General features: G+C 45.8%; 1 protein-coding gene across 1 annotated transcript; it reads left to right on the top strand.

The window, feature by feature from the left end:
• The first annotated feature begins 3,941 nt into the window (after positions 1–3,941).
• On the top strand, positions 3,942–19,798 carry LOC132781291 (cytochrome P450 2C20-like). The gene is made up of 7 exons (XM_067468729.1): positions 3,942–4,087; positions 5,793–5,953; positions 7,494–7,670; positions 11,079–11,220; positions 13,302–13,489; positions 18,124–18,265; positions 19,617–19,798. Exons 1-7 carry the CDS (start codon positions 3,973–3,975, stop codon positions 19,796–19,798), a joined length of 1,107 nt encoding a protein of 368 aa, XP_067324830.1. The 5' UTR covers positions 3,942–3,972.
• Positions 19,799–21,475: the final 1,677 nt, after the last annotated feature.

Below are 21,475 nucleotides of genomic sequence, written 5' to 3'. Positions count from 1 at the left end.
AATTCGTTAATGGCGGACGCGACCGCGAAATACGCTAAAAAACCTCCAAACCTTCTGAAGCTTCCCTCTCCCTCTGTTGTTGACTGTTGGTGTGATATTATAATTTTTTTTCACTAATTAAACCATAAAACTGGCCCAGACATGCGGAAATAATAACGAAACGACCTCAAAACAATAGCGAAACGAATACAATATCGAAATACGAAGCATTTACAAAACGTTTTTGAAAATTCGTTTTTTTAATAATTGCTCCAGAATGGTTCGTTATCGTTTTGTAATTGAAAAAATTAACGAATTATTAACAAATTACGAATTAACGAAACGAAACCGCCCAGCCCTAACAAATACAGTAAATAAGTAAATACATTTATACTATTACATACTTTAGTCCTCTTTGCATATTCAAGCATCTTATTTATTATCATTACTGACTCTAAAGAGTGCCTTCCTAATGGCAATCAGGCTATAAGGAGTAGAGAGGATTTTAAAATAATTTGAAGTTTATTTATTTATTTATTTATTATTCAAACTTATATGCCGCCACTCCCCTGGGGCTCGGAGAATCATAGAATCATAGAATCAAAGAGTTGGAAGAGACCTCATGGGCCATCCAGTCCAACCCCATTCTGCCAAGAAGCAGGAATATTGCATTCAAATCACCCCTGACAGATGGCCATCCAGCCTCTGTTTAAAAGCTTCCAAAGAAGGAGCCTCCACCACACTCCGGGGCAGAGAGTTCCACTGCTGAACGGCTCTCACAGTCAGGAAGTTCTTCCTAATGTTCAGATGGAATCTCCTCTCTCGTAGTTTGAAGCCATTCCTCCCTTGTGTCCTAGTCTCCAGGGAAGCAGAAAACAAGCTTGCTCCCTCCTCCCTGTGGCTTCCTCTCACATATTTATACATGGATATCATATCTCCTCTCAGCCTTCTCTTCTTCAGGCTAAACATGCCCAGTTCCCTAAGCCGCTCCTCATAGGGCTTGTTCTCCAGACCCTTGATCATTTGAGTTGCCCTCCTCTGGACACATTCCAGCTTGTCAATATCTCTCTTGAATTGTGGTGCCCAGAATTGGACACAATATTCCAGGTAAAGTGGTCTAACCAAAGCGGAATAGAGCATGGGGAGCATGACTTCCTTAGATCTAGACACTATGCTCCTCTTGATGCAGGCCAACATCCCATTGGCTTTTTTTGCCGCCACATCACATTGTTGGCTCATGTTTAACTTGTTGTCCACGAGGACTCCAATATCTTTTTCACACGTACTGCTCTCGAGCCAGGCATTGTCCCCCATTCTGTATCTCTGCATTTCATTTTTTCTGCCAAAGTGGAGTATCTTGCATTTGTCACTGTTGAACTTCATTTTGTTAGTTTTGGCCATTCATCTCTCTAATCTGTCAAGATCGTTTTGAATCCTGCTCCTGTCCTCTGGAGTATTGGCTCTCCCTCCCAATTTGGTCCCGTCTGCAAACTTGATGATCCTGCCTTCTAGCCCTTCATCTAAGTCATTAATAAAGATGTTGAACAGGACCGGGCCCAGGATGGAACCCTGAGGCACTCCGCTCGTCACTTCTTTCCAAGATGAAGAGGAAGCATTAGTGAGCACTCTCTGTGTTCGTCCACTTAACCAATTACAGATCCACCTTACAAGAGGCTTACAAGAACAGGCTAAAATCTAACACAATTTAAAAACAATATAAAAACAACAATTATTTATTATTATTATTATTTGCACTTGTTAACCGCCACTCTCAGCCCGAGGGCGACTCGTGGCGGTGTACAGAACATAGAGAAGACAACAATTTACAGTAAATCAAGACCATAACATAGCATCTTACTAATACAACAACTAATTAAGCTAAAAATCCACATTCGTCTAGTTTGGGGTCATAATCAATCTCATAGTCGTAGTCCATTCCGGTGGTCATTCCAAAAACGTAGCACTTAGTTGAAGGCCTTTTCGAAGAGCCAGGTTTTCAGGCCCTTGCGGAAGGCCATGAGGGAAGGCGCCTGTCTGATTTCAGCAGGGAGGGAGTTCCATAGCCGGGGGGCCACCACCGAGAAGGCCCGCTCTCTCGTCCCCGCCAGGCGTGCCTGTGAGGCAGGCGGGACCGAGAGAAGGGCCTCCCCAGATGATCTCAAGGTCCTCGTGGGCTCGTAGGCCGAGATGCGGTTCGCAAGGTATTTTGGGCCGGAACCGTTTAGGGCTTTGTAGGATAACACCAGCACCTTAAATTGGGCCCGGTAGCAAATCGGCAGCCAGTGGAGCTGGGACAACAAGGGCGTTGTGTGCTCCCTGCGTCCCGCTCCGGTTAACAACATGGCTGCCGCGCGCTGTACTAGCTGGAGCTTCCGGGCCGTCTTCAAGGGCAGCCCCACGTAGAGAGCGTTGCAGTAGTCGAGGCGGGATGTGACCAAAGCGTGTACCACCGTGGCCAAGTCAGACTTCCCAAGATACAGGCGCAGCTGGCGCACGAGCCGAAGCTGTGCAAATGCTCCCCTGGTCACCGCTGAAACCTGGGGATCCAGGCTCAACGATGAGTCCAGGGTCACACCCAAGCTGCGAACCTGCGCTATCAAATTTATCAGACAGGGAAAGATATAAAAATAATCCCAACACTGCTTCATCAAATTAGGACGAAGCCTCATACCAAGGAACCTCTTTTAGCAGGTAGAAGGAACAGGGAATTCTGAAACAGTGAATCCCACAAGCTACCAGCAATTATAAGGAACTTCACACTAAGGATCACACTGTTGTGCCACCAATTACAAGGAATATCACAGGAGGGAAATTGATAAAACAGGGAAAGATATAACTGTGTATGGATATATTTGAAAGATGTCTGAACTGAGAGGTTTTTAAAAGGCGTCTTCAATTGGGTACTCTGCCACCTTATTGTTTAGTATTCAGGCTGAATTATATGTGTGGAGAGGATACTTAGTAACACCCTTCTGAGTTACTATAGTGTTTATTTTCTTCAGAGGGTTTAAATACCAGTGACGTTCACACACAGTGTGATACTAAAGTGTTAACTATAATGAAACAGGCTTAAACTCTTCTGGTACAAATGCGTAATGGTTTTTGTAATGGCTCAAAAGGTTTTGGCTACATTTGATGTACAATTCTTAGATGGGTACTGGGTTCAAATCTAGAGTTAACAAACAGGAGATTATCTCTGTCATCGGGGGCCTGGCCTTCCCAAACTACAGTTAAGATGGCTGTGATTAGTCATGCCCACAGTACCTTCCTTATGGTGCCACCAGTGAAGATACACCCAAAGGGATGATTTCGAAAGCACTTTATGTTTTCTTGGCTTTACAAAAGCTACTTAAGGGTTATAGTGAAAATTAAACTGGCATTTGAAGACATCCAACTGTTACAGAACATTAACAAAAGAAATGGTGTTTCAATTTCTAAAACACCCCCCTCCCGCACCTTTCTTGCATGTCTCAGAAATCACCTCATAGGCACAAATTTAATGAATTTGATACGACTTCTGAAATTTTAATCCAAAATTATGCACAAGTCTCACAGAAATGCCTCCTAAGGAAATGAAGAAAATGTAAAAATTCAGTCCTTATGAACATATGAAGCATTAGACACAGCTTTTATGAAATGGATGTAATGGGCTCCTCACCAAAAGTCTGTGTTTCTCCCAAAGGGGAACATACATTTGTATACCTATTGTTGTTAAGAAATAGCTTAAGACTAACAGAAAGCCTTGTTGCTCCCTCCTGAGATTACAAGACTTAAGAGTGCTTCAGTGGCGTATGGGTGCCTATTTGGACCATGGTTCCCGAGTTGAGAGTCCCAAGTTGAGACCTTCAATCCCTCAGTCTAAAGAGATAACACCGAAGATCCATGCGTATTTTGCCATTTTCCCTCCCCTTGACCCTGACTACCCTCCCATCATGGTCTCTTCCTTCATCTGTTCCAGGGATCATACTCAGCAATGGGGAGAGCTGGCAGGAGATGCGGCGTTTTACCTTGACCACGCTCCGCAACTTTGGGATGGGGAAGAAGAGAATTGAGGAGGGGATCCAGGAGGAAGCTGAGTATCTCCTGAAACAATTCCATGGCACAAAGGGTAAGTGGACTCTCTTGGTCATCCACACCCCCTTTGGCTTATCCTTAGGACTTTCCAGGAAATTCCTCCTGGCATGTTTTGTCAAAAGGCTACAAATTCAAACTCTTGCATGCATCTTAGTTTTATAGATCCTCTAGGTACAGTGCTTCCCATACATAGGGTTAGTGCTGGGGTTCAGCCTGCTCTGTGTGAACCTGAGCCCCAATCTCTGTGTGAACCTGATTCTCTGACTGTATTTCCACCTGAGCAAGCCACTGAACATGTATCTCTCCCTGATAATGTTGAAACTGTTGTTGATGCTGAGCTCAGTGGCGAGGAAAGTGAAACTGAACAGCCTGATGAAAATGTTTTGGAATCCAGCCGTGATAGCTCTCCAGAGGAAATCACACCTGGTTTTTTAATGAGGACCGAAGGGAACAGATAGCTAGAAACAGGAGTGATTCACAGTTTCTACGAAGGTCAAATAGATTACAGGAGAGACAGGCGCAGGCTTCAAAGTCAAGGGGCGTTTCAAGGAATAGTTTCTTTGGCTTAAGGGGCCTCCTTCCGGGTGTCTCGTTAGATCAAGCAACGTTTTGGACTGCGGCTGTGCGTTGGCAGAATTCCTGTCTTCCATGGCCGGTAATCCCAGAGGCTTCTAGGTTTCAAGCACATGGTTAGTGAGATGCTAACAGGTTCCTGGTTTTTGTATTGTGGTTTTTGGAATTTTGCTCAAGCTCAGAGATTTTCCTGACTGCTGTGTTTCCATTGTGGCTCTTTGACTTTGCATTTGCCTTTCTTTTATAACCAAGGATTGTTTTTCCTACAGTCCAGTGTGGTGGATTTAGTCTTATGGTCTCGTTTCCTGATCTGGGATGCAACAGTTAGGGACTTTCCCTCCTGCTCACCCAGAGTCCTGGAATTTCCCACCTGGAGGCTAAACATTCCGTGGCTTGACCTATTCTGGGAGGCTTGGGCTTCAGATAGTCTAAGCCCAGATGCTCAGATGTTCTACATCTTTATAAAGTTGGAGGCTGGATGGCCAACTGTCAGGGGTGTTTTGAATGTGATTTCCCTGCTTCCTGGTGGGGATGAATGGATGGCCCATGAGGTCTCTTCCAACTCTATGATTATATGGAGGGAACCTGAGCAAGCATGGCTTTCCTATGATAGCTTCCAAAATGGCCAGCCATCAGTTCAATGTTCATTCTTAATAAAGGTGGTTTCCACCATTTCTGACTTCTGAATCTCACATTTCAGAATGTGGATTTCAAGGTTAGAATGTCTTCCCTTATAGTATGGAAGGGACAACAGCCACGCAATTTCCAAGACTCAAAAGAAGCAAAACAGGTTCTCCTTCAAGTACAATGAACACGGAGGTTGGGTGGGAAGATGTTGGTCATAGTCTGAGATGCTTTCAGTCTCCTCAAGAAGGAGAAAGCAGGATATAAATGAGGGAAGGAATGAATAAAAAGTAAGCGCTACCACAGCCAAACTGGAAAGGTGCCCAAAGGTGATCTATCTCAGTCCCCTCAAATCCAGGAGTCCTCCAGAACATAAGAGTGTGTTGTCCACCACCTGTAAGAGGTGGAAGGAGGCATCCATTTCTGCCCAACCAGGACCAATCCAATCTATGGAAACAGATCAAGAGTTTCCAGGTTGGTTCAAACAGGACTAATCTAAGAGTTGGACTGAGATAAAACTGTGCTTTTTTCCCCCCTTCCAGGCCAACCCTTTGACCCACGCCACCTCATCACCTATGCTACCTTCAATGTCATCTGTTCCATCATCTTTGGAAAGCGCTACGGATACGACAACAAGATGTTTCAAACCTTTATTGCCCTGCTTGTTGAAAACTCTGAGATTTTTGCCTCTATTTGGGGAAAGGTATGCCCATTTCTCTCGTTGTTGTGGGGAGATATTTCTCCTTAAGGCCCCATCTGCACTGATCATTTACTACAACTCCAGGTTATCTTCAAAACACGGTGGCTAGACTATGCACACAGCTAAAGCGCACTGCAGCATGCTTTAAGTCTGTTAACTGAAAACAAACAAAGCCAGGGAAAGTTTGATCAAGGGATTCAAACTATAGGAAAAGAGATTCCACCTAAATATTTGGAAGAACTTTCTGAGGGTCAGAGCTGTTCAATAATGTAACGTACTGTCTCTGAGTATGGTGGAGTCCCCTCTTTGGAGGTTTCTAAACACAGGCTGGATGTTTACCTAGTTGGAGTACTTTGATTGGGTATTTCTGCACGGTGGATTTTACTTACTTAGATGATCCCTCATTGACCAAGTATGATGGCCTTCCAAATGTAGTGCTTTGGCGGTACCTCGATAGTTTTTTCAGTCTGTTCCTTCCTCTTTTTGTAAAAAGGGAGATGATGGTGGCATCCTTGAAGTGTGCTGGGATTTTTTTTCAGTCACACACACTTTTTCAATGAGCTGGTGGAGTTTTGTCAGCTCAGGTCCACCCTCTTTAAAGATTTCAGCCGGGATCCCATCAGGTCTGCTGGCTTTGTTATTTTTTGTTACCTGATGGCATTTCTGGCTTCCTCTAAACTAGGCAGTGCTGCAAGCTCATCCCTGGTTTGTTTCATCAGGCCTTTCATTACTGCTTGTATTGTGTCCCATAATAGGGCTCTTGATTAGGGCTGGGCGGTTTCGTTTCGTTAATTCGTAATTCGGTAAAAATTCGTTAATTTTTTAATAACGAAGCGATAACGAACCATTCTGGAGCAACTTAAAAACGAAACGAATTTTTAAATACGTTTTGTAAATGCTTCGTATTTCGTTATGTATTCGTTTCGTTATTGGTTTGAGGTCGTTTCGTTATTTTTTCCGCATGTCTGGGGCAAGTTTTATAGTTGTTTTTTTGTTTAATTAGTGAAAAAATATATAATATCACACCAACAGTGAACAACAGAGGGAGAGGGAAGCTTCAGAAGTTTTTTTAGCGTATTGCGCGATCGCGGCCGCCATTAACGAATCGATTCGTTATTGTTTCGTTATTGTTTTGTAATTTTTTTACCATTTATGAAATTTCGTAAATATTGAACTTTTTTTAAGGAAAATTTTGTAATTATTTTAAATAACGGAACGCGAAAAACCCCAAAAAACGAATCGATTTTAGAAACAAATTTTTCCGTTGTTACCCAGGCCTACTCTTGATATCTTTTTTTGTTTAAGTCCCAAATTCAAAGTCTAGTGACTTGGTGATCAGTCTGTAGGTGGCTGTGGAGCCCGATTCTTGACTTGCATGCTCTCCCGCAATGAGTTCATTGATCCATTGTGTCCCAGTCTCTAGAGCAGCAGAGAACAAGCTTATCCTTTCCTCAATCTGAGCACCCTCCCTATATTTGAACCTGGCTCTCATATCCCCACTTAACGTGCATCAACCCTGCCCCACCCCCAACTTTTCTTTTAGCTTTTCAATGCCTTCTCTGCCCTCATGGAATGGGTTCCAGGGCCCCATCAGCGCATGATACCAAACTATGCCAAATGCAGAGAATTCGTTTTGGAAGAAGCCCAGGAGCACAGGGCTACTCTGGACCCCAACTCACCTCGGGATTTCATCGACTGCTTCTTTATCAGAATGGATCAGGTAAGAGAGAGCCCTGGGACCCATAAGGTCATCCTCAAGCACCCAACACTAGTGACAGCTGGCAACTCCAGGAACTCTGGAGTGGTGTCTCTGTGATAGATTTCCATTGGACTCCTAAGGAATTCTCCAAAGTGCCCAGCCTGCCACTTGGGGAGCTCATTGGAAGCCCCTCCATCCTGGGATCCCCAACAGCCATTGAGAGATGCTACTGTTCCTTAGTCTTCTTTACCTAAGAAAACCTGGATCCAGGGAGTTACTGAAGTTGGCCACCAATTTGAAGGTGGAGAGACTCCAAGACATCTCCTGGCATTGCTGGGGAAAGTTCAGTGCAGAGAATGGTTCATGACCACACAATCAAGGCCAAAGAAAGCCACGTGTCCAGTGTTATCCCAGTGAGTTCCTCTGAGTGAACTGAGCGGGGGGGGGGGGGGAGGTCAGATGCTAGGTGAGGCCAGGTCAGTCCCCACTCTCAACTCTTTCTTTAAGAAGCAGAAGCATTTTTATTTAAAAGATATTTCATGGTTAAGTGTTTGCTGGAAGGCTTTTCAGGAGGCGCATGTGCTGCATTTTTAGCTTCAGTGTTCTCCTCAATGAGTCTAGGCGTGATGGAGCTGCTCCTCATTCTTCTTCATTCCCTCTGTGGCAAAGGCAGTGTCTGTTAGGATGGAGAAGGCCCTTTCATCTGTTTCTGGGCCAGTCATTGGGGGGTGGGGGGGGTGGGTTCTGCCTGTCTCTTCCTCTCTCTCTCTCTGAGGCAAGGGCAGTGGCAGTTGGGATGGCTGGAGGAGGCCCTTTCATCTGTTTCTGGGCCTAGGCATCCCAGAGCTGTGCCTATTTCTTCCTCCAATACTACTTGACTGGTTAACCAAAGACTGTGTACTATCAGCAAGCATTCAGACAGTTCTCTGAATAGTTTCAAACTGCAGTAATTCTACAGCCATAGTTGGTCTGACTCGACTGATGGTGCTGTCTGCGTTGTCAGAGGTTTACACAATACGAAAACAACTGGTAGTGTGAATGGGACTAGTAACTCCAGATGCCCACAGAGAGGTGTAGTAGACTTCTGCAGGAAGAAGAACACAGAGACACATTTGTTCTTTCCAAAAATATGCAGGAAGGCTTTTCTCTTCTTCAGTTGCAGCCATATATGCAGTATACACTAGACGTTTCGCCTGCATCTGTGGCAAGCATCCTCAGAGGTGGTGAGGTGTTGCATTCCAGGTGGTCATAGATCCGGTGAGCCTGTGGTGTTTTGAAAGTCCTTTTGGCTGCGAGAAATTGTGGGATGGTATCTGTGGGATGGTATCTCTGCAGTGTAGAAGGAAGGTCAGGGAGCACAGTAGATGTGCTTTCCTGGTCCTTAGTTTTTCCAATCTGATGACTCGGCAGCTCGCTGTGAAGCCTTTGCTCAGTTCTTTGCAGACAAAGTCGCTTTGATCCGCTCTGGACTGGACACCATATTAACGGCAGTCTCTGAGGATGTAACACGAGCACCTGCTTGTCCGGTTTTGATGGATTCATTTCAATTGGTTCAATCCGAGGATGTGGACAAGGTGCTTGGAGGAATGAGAGCTACCACATGCATCCTAGACCCCTGCCCATCCTGGCTTCTAAAGGAGACCAGAGGGGGATTGGCCGAGTGGGTGAAGGTGGTGGTTAATGCCTCCCTTCGGGAGGGCAAAATTCCAGCCAGCTTAAAGCAAGCTGTGATAAAACCGCTGTTGAAGAAACCATCACTGGACCCCACTCAATTCGTCAACTATCGGCCTGTTTCCAATCTTCCCTTCTTGGGCAAAGTCCTGGAACGTGTGGTGGCCTCACAACTCCAGGCATTCTTGGTAGACACGGATTATCTGGATCCGGCACAGTCTGGCTTTAGGCCGGGGCATGGTACCGAGACAGCCTTGGTCGCCTTAGTGGATAATCTCCGTCGGGAGCTAGACAGGGGGAGTGTGTCCCTGTTGGTGCTGCTGGACCTCTCAGCGGCCTTCGATACCGTCGACCACAGTATCCTTCTGGGACGCCTCGCGGGGATGGGTCTCAGAGGTACTGCTTTGTAGTGGCTCCGGTCATTCCTCGAGGGTCGGTCTCAGAAGGTGTTACTGGGGGACTCCTGTTCTACACCACAACCTTTGACTTGTGGGGTTCCTCAGGGTTCAATACTGTCTCCCATGTTGTTCAACATCTACATGAAGCCGCTGGGCGAGATCATCCGGAGTTTCGGGGTGTGATGCCATCTGTACGCAGATGATGTCCAACTCTGTCACTCCTTTCCACCTGCTACTAAGGAGGCTGTTCAGGTCATGAACCGGTGCTTGGCCGCTGTCACGGACTGGATGAGGGACAACAGATTGAAACTAAATCCAGACAAGACAGAGGTACTCCTGGTCAGTCGCAGGGCCGAACAGGGCATAGGGTTACAGCCTGTGTTATACGGGGTCACACTCCCCCTGAAGACGCAGGTTCGCAGCTTGGGTGTGATCCTGGACTCTTCGCTAAGCTTGGAACCCCAAGTTTCGGCGGTGTCCAGGGGAGTATTTGCACAATTAAAACTTGTGCACCAGTTGCGCCCGTACCTTGGGAAGTCTCACTTGGCCACGGTAGTCCACACTCTGGTTACATCCCGGATTGATTACTGCAACGCGCTCTACGTGGGGTTGCCCTTGAAGACTGCCCGGAAGCTTCAGATGGTCCAGCGTTCGGCAGCCAGGTTACTAACGGGAGCAGCTCTCAGGGAGCACACCACTCCTCTGTTGAGCCAGCTCCACTGGCTGCCAATTCGCTACCGAGCACAATTCAAGGTGCTGGCTTTAGCCTATAAACGGTTCTGGCCCCGCTTACCTCTCCGAACGCATCTCCACCTATGAACCGACTAGGACATTAAGATCGTCTGGGGAGGCCCTGCTCTCGGTCCCGCCTGTGTCACAGGCGTGCTTGGCGGGGACGAGAGACAGGGCCTTCTCAGTGGTGGCCCCTCGGCTATGGAATGCCTTACCGGCAGACATCAGACAGGCACCTTCGCTGCTGGCGTTTCGGAGAAAGGTTAAGACCTGGCTTTACGAACAGGCGTTTGGTTGAACAGTGCAACCAATCATAGGAAGACGGTAAACGGAACATAAGAATGGCACAAGGATTATGAGAACGGATCTGATTTCAACTGAGGCGTTATGTTGTGTGTGTTGACTGTCCTGTTCTGTTTTGTTAACTGTTGTGGATTGATGTTGTTGATCCTGTTTGTCGCACTTGTTGCGTTTTAATTGCACTGACACTGTTGATAATTTGTACCATGTAAACCGCATTGAGTCGCCTGTCTGGGCTGAAATATGCGGTATAGAAATAAAGCAAATAAATACATAAATAAATAAAGAGATTTACAAATTTACAAATCCTGACATCCTGTATTCCTAGGAGAAACATGGCGAGGCCTCTGAGTTCACGATGGAGAACATGGTTGCCTGCTGTATTGACTTGTTTACCGCAGGAACTGAAACAACCAGCGCCACACTCCAGTATGGACTCTTGATCCTCCAGAAGTACCCAGAGATTGAAGGTAGGACATATGTGACGCCTTCAGGGAAACATGTTCAAAACTAAATATGACCAGATCCTGGAAATAAGCTTGGGTTGAAAATAAGTTCTCTGAATGACCTCCCCCAGAGGTTTCATAGAATCATAGGATCAAAGAGTTGGAAGAGACCTCATGGGCCATCCAGTCCAACCCCATTCTGCCAAGAAGCAGGAATATTGCATTCAAATCACCCCTGACAGATGGCCATCCGATTTCATGTTAATACTGAATAGCATGAGGACAAAATAGATCCCAATGAGACCACACAAGTCAATGGCAAAGGGTTTGAAGAAGAGTGCCCCAGCACCACCTTCTGGGCTCGACTCTCCAGGTAGGAATGGACCCATTGTAAGCCAATGCCTCAAAGTCCCATCTCAGTGAGGCGGCCAAGAAGGATACAACACCACAGAAAAGTTCAGCAGGACCATCAAGGACATGCTGTAGTTCTCTGCGTAGGTCATCCCCCATGGCATGCAACTCTTGGGATAGAGTGGTTCCTCTTTTAGGTAGCACGTTCTGGTACAGCTGTACCAGGAGCTCCAATTTTGTTTGCTTTGCATTGAATGTTTGTTTGCAGTCCTAAGTTTCAGGGACTCTGCAGATAGGTGGCTTCTTTTGATTGCAGTTAAAGGGCAAGCCACCTGTCCATCATCATTAAGTTTGGTTCCACCCCCTGTTCAGGACAATTGAGAAGGAAAGGGAGCATACATACAACCCCCCTGTTGCGCCAACTCCACTGGCTACCGATCTGCTACCGGGCTGAATTCAAAGTGCTGGCGTTGGCCTTTAAAACCCTAAACGGTTCCGGCCCAAGCTACCTATCTGACCGCATCTCTGCCTATGAACCCACCAGGACTTTGAGATCTTCCGGGGAGACCCTGCTTTCGATCCCGCCTGCTTCTCAAGCTCGGCTGGCGGGGACGAGAGATAGGGCCTTCTCGGTGGTGGCTCCTCGGCTGTGGAACGCCCTTCCTACGGACATTAGACTAGCACCATCTCTAATGGTATTCCGCAAAAAGGTGAAGACCTGGATGTTTGTGCAGGCGTTTGAGTAATTTAGTGCAATCTGGGAATGGAACCTAGGAATGGAACAATGGACGACGAACCTGGACTATGCTTGGATGATGAGAAGATTGGGTACGGTTGTTTTTTGTAATAATTGTGCATTGTAATTGCTTATTGGTAATTTATGGATAATGTGTTAAGTCAATTGTTATATGTTGTATGGAACCACTGCTGTTTCTACTGTTTTTACTGTTTGTGAACCGCTGTGAGTTGCCTTCGGGCTTGAGATACAGCGGTATAGAAGCAAAGTCAATAAATAAATAAATAAATAAATTTTCACTCAGTCTCAGCAAGGAAAGTCTATGTACAGGACGTATACAGATTTCTCCTGTACAAAGGCTTCAACCCTCAAGACTTCCCAGGGGAGAACAATCTTAAGAGCATCTAAAGATTCCCAAAAGTTCCCAGGGAAACAGCCTTACAGCTCTGAGGAATTTCGGAGGGAATAACAGCTTTAAACATCAAGAACTCCAGCTGAAGTGACTACAGGCCTACTGGTAGGTCCACTCGGTGCTTTGAGACGCAGTTCAACCCGGTAGTGGTGCCCACATCAGTTAGGTTTAGGTTCACAGTTAGCTTGGGAGAAGTTTGGAAAGGGATTTTCTTTTAGAGTTGCACAAAGCCTGGAAGCATTTGTTTTACCCTTTGAAGACAAAAGAAGTTTCTGTTGATTGTTCACCAATAAAAGACTTTGTTATATTTTGCAAGCCTTCTAGAGACTGTTTATGGTGAAAATCCTTACGAATTTCTCTTCGGGCTCCCTGGCTTCCCGCTGGGCTAAAGTTATATGTCCTGTTTTAAAAGCAATTTATTTCAAGCCCAGCGCGCGACAGAACACCTCCCTTTTGATAGGCAGGAATTTAAAATGTGGCTTACTATGATGAAAAGATTCACAGGGATTTGAGGGCAGATCCTGCCTGAACTAGAATTTGTATGATTTCTCTGACGTTCCCTGGATGTTTGTTTCTTGATACGTCCCCTTATCCATCTCTTGGCAGAGAAAGTGCAGGAAGAGATTGACCACGTGGTTGGCCGTTCTCGGATGCCCAGCATGGCTGACCGTGGACAGATGCCCTACACAGATGCGGTTGTCCATGAGATCCAGAGGTTCATCGCTTTTGCTTCAATGATTGTCCCACGTGCCACGGTCAAAGACACGCTATTCAGAGGATACATCATCCCAAAAGTGAGTTCTCTGCTTCTTCTTCCATGGTCCCAGTAAAGTTGAGTGGTATATTAGAGACAGTGACAAATAGCTCCACAACATTCATAGAATCATAGAATCAAAGAGTTGGAAGAGACCTCCTGGGCCATCATCCAGTCCAACCCCATTCTGCCAAGAAGCAGGAATATTGCATTCAAAGCACCCCTGACAGATGGCCATCCAGCCTCTGCTTAAAAGCTTCCAAAGAAGGAGCCTCCACCACACTCCGGGGCAGAGAGTTCCACTGCTGAACGGCTCTCACAGTCAGGAAGTTCTTCCTCATGTTCAGGTGGAATCTCCTCTCTTGTAGTTTGAAGTCATTGCTCCATTGCATCCTAGTCTCCAAGGAAGCAGAAAGGAAGCTTGCTCCCTCCTCTTCCCTGTGGCTTCCTCTCACATATTTATACATGGCTATCATATCTCCTCTCAGCCTTCTCTTCTTCAGGCTAAACATGCCCAGATCCTTAAGCTGCTCCTCATAGGGCTTGTTCTCCAGATCCTTGATCATTGTAGTTGCCCTCCTCTGGACACATTCCAGCTTAGAGTCAATATCTCTCTTGAATTGTGGTGCCCAGAATTGGACACAATCTTCCAGGTAAAGTGGTCTAACCAAGGCGGAATAGAGCATGGGGAGCAGGACTTCCCTAGATCTAGACACTAGGCTCCTATTGATACAGGCCTAAATCCCAATGTGACACTCTATGCGCAATAGTTACTAGGGGTGTGCAATTTTTTTGTTAGTCCTCATAAGTTGGATCAAATTTGTTAAATTTGTACTTATGAGGCAATATCCGACAAATGGGCATGGCCCACGGCCAAAATTTAAGAATTGAAGCTTACCCAATACTTCTTTGTAGGCCTGGGTAACAACGGAAAAATTTGTTTCTAAAATCGATTCGTTTTTTGGAGGTTTTTGCGTTTTGTTATTTAAAATAATTACAAAATTTTCCTTTTAAAAAGTTCTATATTTACGAAATTTTGTAAATGCGAAAAAAATTACAAAACATTAACGAATCGATTTCCGAAACAATAACGAATCGATTCGTTAATAGCGGACGCAACCGCGAAATATGCTAAAAAACCTCCAAAAACTTCTGAAGCTTCCCTCTCCCTCTGTTGTTGACTGTTGGTGTGATATTATAATTTTTTTTCTAATTAAACAAAAAACCACCATAAAACTTGCCCCAGACATGCGGAAATAATAACGAAACGACCTCAAAACAATAACGAAACGAATACAATAACGAAATACGAAGCATTTACAAAACTATTTAAAAATTCGTTTTTTTAAAAAAATTGCTCCAGAATGGTTCGTTATCGTTTTGTAATTGAAAAATTAACGAATTATTAACGAATTACGAATTAAGGAAACGAAACCACCCAGCCCTACTAGACTGGATTACTGCAATGCGCTCTACGTGGGGCTGCCCTTGAAAACGGCTCGGAAATTCCAGTTGATCCAACGGGCAGCAGCCAGGATGTTAACTGGGGCTCCTTACAGAGAGAGGTCAACCCTCCTGTTCAAGGAGCTCCACTGGCTGCCATTTATTTTCCGAGCCCAATTTAAGGTGCAGGTGCTTACCTACAAAGCCCTGAACAGTTTGGGACCACCCTACCTGCGTGACCGCATCGCCGTTTACGAACCCACACGCTCACTCCGGTCATCTGGAGAGGCCCTGCTCATGATCCCACCCGCGTCACAAGCGCGCTTGGTGCGAACGCGAGACAGGGCCTTCTCCGTGGTGGCCCCTCGCCTCTGGAACGCCCTCCCGAAAGATCTCAGACAAGCCCCTACACTGGCAGTCTTCAGGAAGAATCTGAAAACCTGGCTGTTCCAACGTGCCTTTTCAGATTAGGAATCTCCCAGTACCAAATCCTAGAAGCACTTTAGTACCAAAATCACCGCACACTGCACACGGCACTTATATCATAATCCCATACTCCTCCGACACATCAGCACTTTTAAACCTTGTACCCTACTCTGGCCGACCCAGTTTTTTAATATTGTCTTATCGTATTGCTACTGTTATTGTTTTTCTGCTTAACTGTTTTTATTTGCTAGATCATAGAATCATAGTATCATAGAATCCTAGAATCCTAGAGTGGGAAGAGACCTCCTGGGCCATCATCCAGTCCAACCCCATTCTGCCAAGAAGCAGGAATATTGCATTCAAATCACCCCTGACAGATGGCCATCCAGCCTCTGCTTAAAAGCTTCCAAAGAAGGAGCCTCCACCACACTCCCTCCGGGGCAGAGAGTTCCACTGCTGAACGGCTCTCACAGTCAGGAAGTTCTTCCTCATGTTCAGGTGGAATCTCCTCTCTTGTAGTTTGAAGCCATTGTTCCCTTGCGTCCTAGTCTCCAAGGAAGCAGAAAGGAAGCTTGCTCCCTCCTCCTCCCTGTGGCTTCCTCTCACATATTTATACATGGCTCTCATCATATCTCCTCTCAGCCTTCTCTTCCTCAGGCTAAACATGCCCAGCTCCTTAAGCCGCTCCTCATAGGGCTTGTTCTCCAGACCCTTGATCATTTTAGTCGCCCTCCTCTGGACACATTCTAGCTTGTCAATCTCTCTCTTGAATTGTGGTGCCCAGAATTGGACACAATATTCCAGATGTGGTCTAACCAAAGCAGAATAGAGCATGGGGAGCATGACTTCCTTAGATCTAGACACTATGCTCCTCTTGATGCAGGCCAAAATCCCATTGGCTTTTTTTGCCGCCACATCACATTCCTGGCTCATGTTTAACTTGTTGTCCACGAGGACTCCGAGATCTTTTTCACACGTCCTGCTCTTGTATTGTATTGTATTGTACTGTATTGTATTGTTGTTTGTGTTGGGCTTCGGCCTATTGTAAGCCGCATCGAATCCTGCGGGAGATGCCAGCGGGGTACAAATAAAGTTATAATAATAATAATAATAATAATAATAATAATAATAATAACAAGTCTGTGCTTCAGAAACAAATTACGCGTATGTACTTCTCAGTAGTCAGTTGATTGCTTGAAATACTTCAATGAACCTGTTCTCTAGTTTACTACTAATCTGCCTCAGCCTTGTTTCATCATACAAAGTTAGATCCAGTCAGCCTCCACATCTCTACAGTTCAGTCACAAGAAAGGGAGCCAAAAGGAAGAGGGATGTATAGGGACATTTCACCTCAAGTACAACCACAAGACAATTCCTCAAACTGTAATTTGGGGTGGTGGCAGCAAACCTACCATTGCACACACACCGTTCTCTCTCATCACCTGTAATTTCCTCGTATATTCTGTTACATTGGTGGCAGCGGTGGGATTGAAAAGAAAGGTTGTCCCCGTCCCCCCGTCACATGCGATATAAGACCCCGATCTCCCTTACACCATGCATGCCCTACGGATCCCTTCTCAGTTTCCTTGCATGTGGTGGCATGACCTCCTCTCTCTTAAGACATTGAAGGAAATACTAGGCCTGGGTAACAACGCAAAAATTTGTTTCTAAAATCGATTTGTAATTGGGGTGTTTTTTTGTTTCGATATTTAAAATAATTACAAAATTTTCCAAAAAAAAAGTTCGGTATTTACTAAATTTCGTAAATATTTACAAAACATTTTGTAAAGATGGCGCCCTTTTTTTTTCAATATTTTTTAAATATTTTTTAAATTTAATTATTAATTTAGTAGAATAGGGAGGAGAAATTATTATTGAGGGAAGGCAGGCACTCACTCTGGCGGGCCCTCTCGCTCGCCGCTCGCTCGCCGCTCGCCCTCTCGCTCGCCCTCTCGCCCTCTCGCCCTCTCGCTAGGATGGGTTCCTTCCAGGAGGGGCTCTTTTTCCCAGGCTGCCAAACTACAACTCCCAGGATGCTACAGCATTGAGCCAATGAAAGAAAGAGAAGGAGACCTCCCTCTCGCCCTCTCGCTCGCCCTCTCGCTCGCCCTCTCACTCGCCCTCTCGCTCGCCGCTCGCCCTCGCCCTCTCGCTCGCCCTCTCGCTCGCCCTCTCGCTCGCCGCTCGCCCTCGCCCTCGCCCTCTCGCTTGCCGCTCGCCCTCTCACTCGCCCTCTCACTCGCCGCTCGCCCTCTCGCTCGCCCTCTCGCTCGCCGCTCGCCCTCTCGCTCGCCGCTCGCCCTCTCGCTCGCCGCTCGCCCTCTCGCTCGCCCTCTCGCTTGCTCAGCCGGCGCCGAGAGGGGAGAGCTCCCAGCAAGCCAGGCGGCCATCTTACGTATTTCCGAAATGGACGGAAATACAAAATTTTTTGGCGCCTGCCGTTTCGATATTTAAAAACACTTCCAGGTTTAAAAATAAGTTTTGTAATCGTTGCGTAATTTAAAAATTAACGAATTTTTTAACGAATTACGAATTAATGAAACAAATTGACCAGCCCTAGGAAATACCCATAATGGGCCTACAAGGGACATTGCTTGCTTTATTTGACATCAATTGCTTTATTTGACATTGCTTGCTTTATTTGACATCAATTCCAGCTGCACATTCCAGCTAAATTAAGTTGTCAACTATCTTGCTGTGGTCAATTTAGCCACTATCTGGCCTCTATAATCCACTTTCCCAGGCCTTGCAATTCCAAAGTCTTCATGTTTTGATCATTATCTCTCCAACACCAATACTCTGCAGGGCACCATGATCCTTCCTGTTCTGATCTCGGCACTGCATGATGACAAGGAATTTCCCAACCCCAAAGAGTTTGACCCAGGACACTTCTTAAATGAAGATGGGACCTTCAGGAAGAGTGACTACTTCATGCCCTTTTCAGCAGGTAAGACCCTCTCTCCTTCCCATTGGGTAGCAACCTTGGACATCAGGTGGTCAAGGAGCTCTTTCTGTGTTTCTGGGTTGTCCGTTGAAATGGTTCTGTGTGTCCTGTTTTGCTCCAGAAACAGCCTTACAACAAGGGTTAAAGCAACTAAAAAGCTTTACTTCAGCAAAATGACAATACCCTAACAAAGCAAAGCAAAACCAGACATGAAACAAGAGTCTCAGGCAAAACACACTGTCTTGCCAGAGAAAGAAAACATGCCACGCAGGTGAACAGTAAAGAACAAGTATTGTCGAAGGCTTTCATGGCCGGAATCATTGGGTTTAAAACAGAAGTTGGATGGGCATCTGACAAAGGTGTTTGATTGTGCTTTTCCTGCCTGGCAGAGGGTTGGACTAGAATCATAGAATCCTAGAATCAAAGAGTTGGAAGAGACCTCCTGGGCCATCATCCAGTCCAACCCCATTCTGCCAAGAAGCAGGAATATTGCATTCAAAGCACCCCTGACAGATGGCCATCCAGCCTCTGTTTCAAAGCTTCCAAAGAAGGAGCCTCCACCACACTCCCTCCGGGGCAGAGAGTTCCACTGCTGAACGGCTCTCACAGTCAGGAAGTTCTTCATGTCCAGGTGGAATCATAGAATCCTAGAGTTGGAAGAGACCTCTTGGGCCATCCAGTCCAACCCCATTCTGCCAAGAAGCAGGAATATTGCCTTGAAATCACCCCTGACAGATGGCCATCCAGCCTCTGCTTAAAAGCTTCCAAAGAAGGAGCCTCCACCACACTCCCTCCGGGGCAGAGAGTTCCACTGCTGAATGGCTCTCACAGTCAGGAAGTTCTTCATGTCCAGGTGGAATCATAGAATCCTAGAGTTGGAAGAGACCTCTTGGGTCATCCAGTCCAACCCCATTCTGCCAAGAAGCAGGAATATTGCCTTGAAATCTCCCCTAACAGATGGCCATCCAGCCTCTGTTTAAAAACTTCCAAAGAAGGAGCCTCCCTCTCAGCCTCCCCTAGATGGTCATGTGCTCTGTTCAATCTCCAAGATTCTATCATTCTAAACCTCTGACCCTTCTGTAAACTAAACATTTCTAGATTTCTTAGCTTGCTCTACATAAGGTTTAGTTTCCAGACCTCTGGCCATCTTGGTTACTCTTCGTTAAAGAGTAAATAGTCTTGAAATTTGTTGTCCTGGCCAAAGGTTTCCAGATGAGGAGGCGTGACCAAAGCAGAAGAGAGTATGACTACTAATCCTCTTGCTGTCGGGACTATACTCTGTTGTGTGCATCTTTCAGCCCCCTTTTTGACCCCTTTCCCTGTTTCTCCCCTTCCTTCCTGGGTGTCTTTGCAGGCAAACGGATCTGCACAGGAGAAGGCCTGGCCCGCATGGAGCTCTTCTTGTTCTTCACCTCCATCCTCCAGAACTTCAAGCTGAAACCCATCACAGACCCCAAGGACATTGATGCCACACCTCTGCCAAAACCCACAGGCAGATTCCCCCGGCCCTATAAGTTCTGTGTTATCCCTCGCTGAAAAGTTCCTTCCTGGGGAAAGTCAGGGATCACTGCACAAACCTGGCTTTGGCTTCTTTGTTGAGGAGCTCTCCTAGACCTTTGTGAGGCAACAATACTAGAGATGTCTGAAATCCATTCCAGCCTTCAGCAAAAACATGGTTTTGTATTATAGCCACAGGGGTCTAAGTGGGTTCTTCTTTCCAATCTGTATCTGTAGATGGGTTTAAGTTGATTAATTTTTAAGATATTCTTTTAGTCTTCTTATTCTCTGTTTTATATGATTTTGAACTGATTTTGCATGCTGATATTCCAGATGATCACAGCTATATCTTTGAATTCCTCCATCTAGACTTTTTGTTTTTGTTTTTTCAATGTTTGCTCTTCAAAACCATTTTTGATTCCTGTCAGGACTCTTCTATGGTTCTGTGCATTATGTGTATGTACTGAATGCGAAGGAGCCTTATGGCAGGAATGTATCATCAGGAAACAATAAATGTTCATTGCCCCAAAGTTGTGGAAAGGGAAATAAGTTTTTTTCTCTTACTTTATTACAGGAAATTTATGACCCTGGCTACAATTGATATGTGAGCTTTTCTATATGCAAACACAGGGAAACCTTCTGTGCTGTCGCACGCTGGGCCTGTGCATAAGACTGCAGACAGGACATAAATTCTGTGTGCCCAACGGGACGCCGGGTCTGCCTCAGATTAAAGGCCCTTGGATTTCCTTAAAACAGAGTCTTTATATTGCTAAAAGGTTCAACAAATTTCTTTATTAATGAAATCAAACAGGTACTTCAAGGGTTTCTTAATATTCTATTGGCTCTCTCAATATTGTCCACAGGGGACAGGCACTATCTTCATAACTGTATTTTGACTAATGGGGAAACCCTTAACCTCTTATCTGGGCAGTCTGTCTTTGCCTCTGTTTGCGTGGAGCCCCTACACCCGGTACCAACTGCTTCTGGCTGCTGTGAGTGGCCCTTACCAAACAGAGTCCTTTGTAGACTTCCAGGGGAAAAGAAGGAGTTCAGGTTTCGATGATGACTGGCTGAAGTGCTGTGGGACTGGGTTCCCTCAGCAAAGGAGCTGTAAGGCCGTAAAATCCTCAGCGAAAGAGCTGTGCTGAGACTGTATCTCTCTGGCCAAGCTATGGGGCTGTTATCTCCCCGGCCAAGCTGTAAAAGACAAAGCTTTCTACAGGAGCTCCTGGTTTTATGTCCTGTATGAAAGACTTCTCTGTGTGGACTGACCTAAATGGCTCCTATTCCTTCCAAAACCCAAAAAGGGGGCGGGACCAGGAAACCTAATGATAATTGACAGGTCATAGATCCAATAAATGCAAATTAAGGAAAGCCATCTAATTGCAAAAGCATATGACTTTAAAATACATGCAGTAATCAACAAATAGCAAGATAAGCTGGAGCTCCTGGTGTGGCTGTACCAGAACACCTTCCCATTTTGACAAGAAGATTAATACTGGCATCACTTCTGTTCATTAGCAATGAACTGGGGAAATAAATCCCCAGCCCAACACACCGGGATAGTTGCAGTGAACACTCTCTCCACCAGCCATCTTGCCCAGGCTCCTTCGCCCCATGAGACTCTGAACTTTGCACACATACATCTGCCTGACCAATCAGAAGCAATACTGATTGGGCCAATGGGGATGGACCTGAATGAAGCCCTGTTCACTC

This window comes from Anolis sagrei, chromosome 1, assembly GCF_037176765.1.
Source record: "Anolis sagrei isolate rAnoSag1 chromosome 1, rAnoSag1.mat, whole genome shotgun sequence".
In the NCBI taxonomy this organism is placed as follows: Eukaryota; Metazoa; Chordata; class Lepidosauria; order Squamata; family Dactyloidae; genus Anolis; species Anolis sagrei.
Note: the sequence above shows the minus strand (reverse complement) of the source record. Positions and strands in the feature narration are given on the sequence as shown.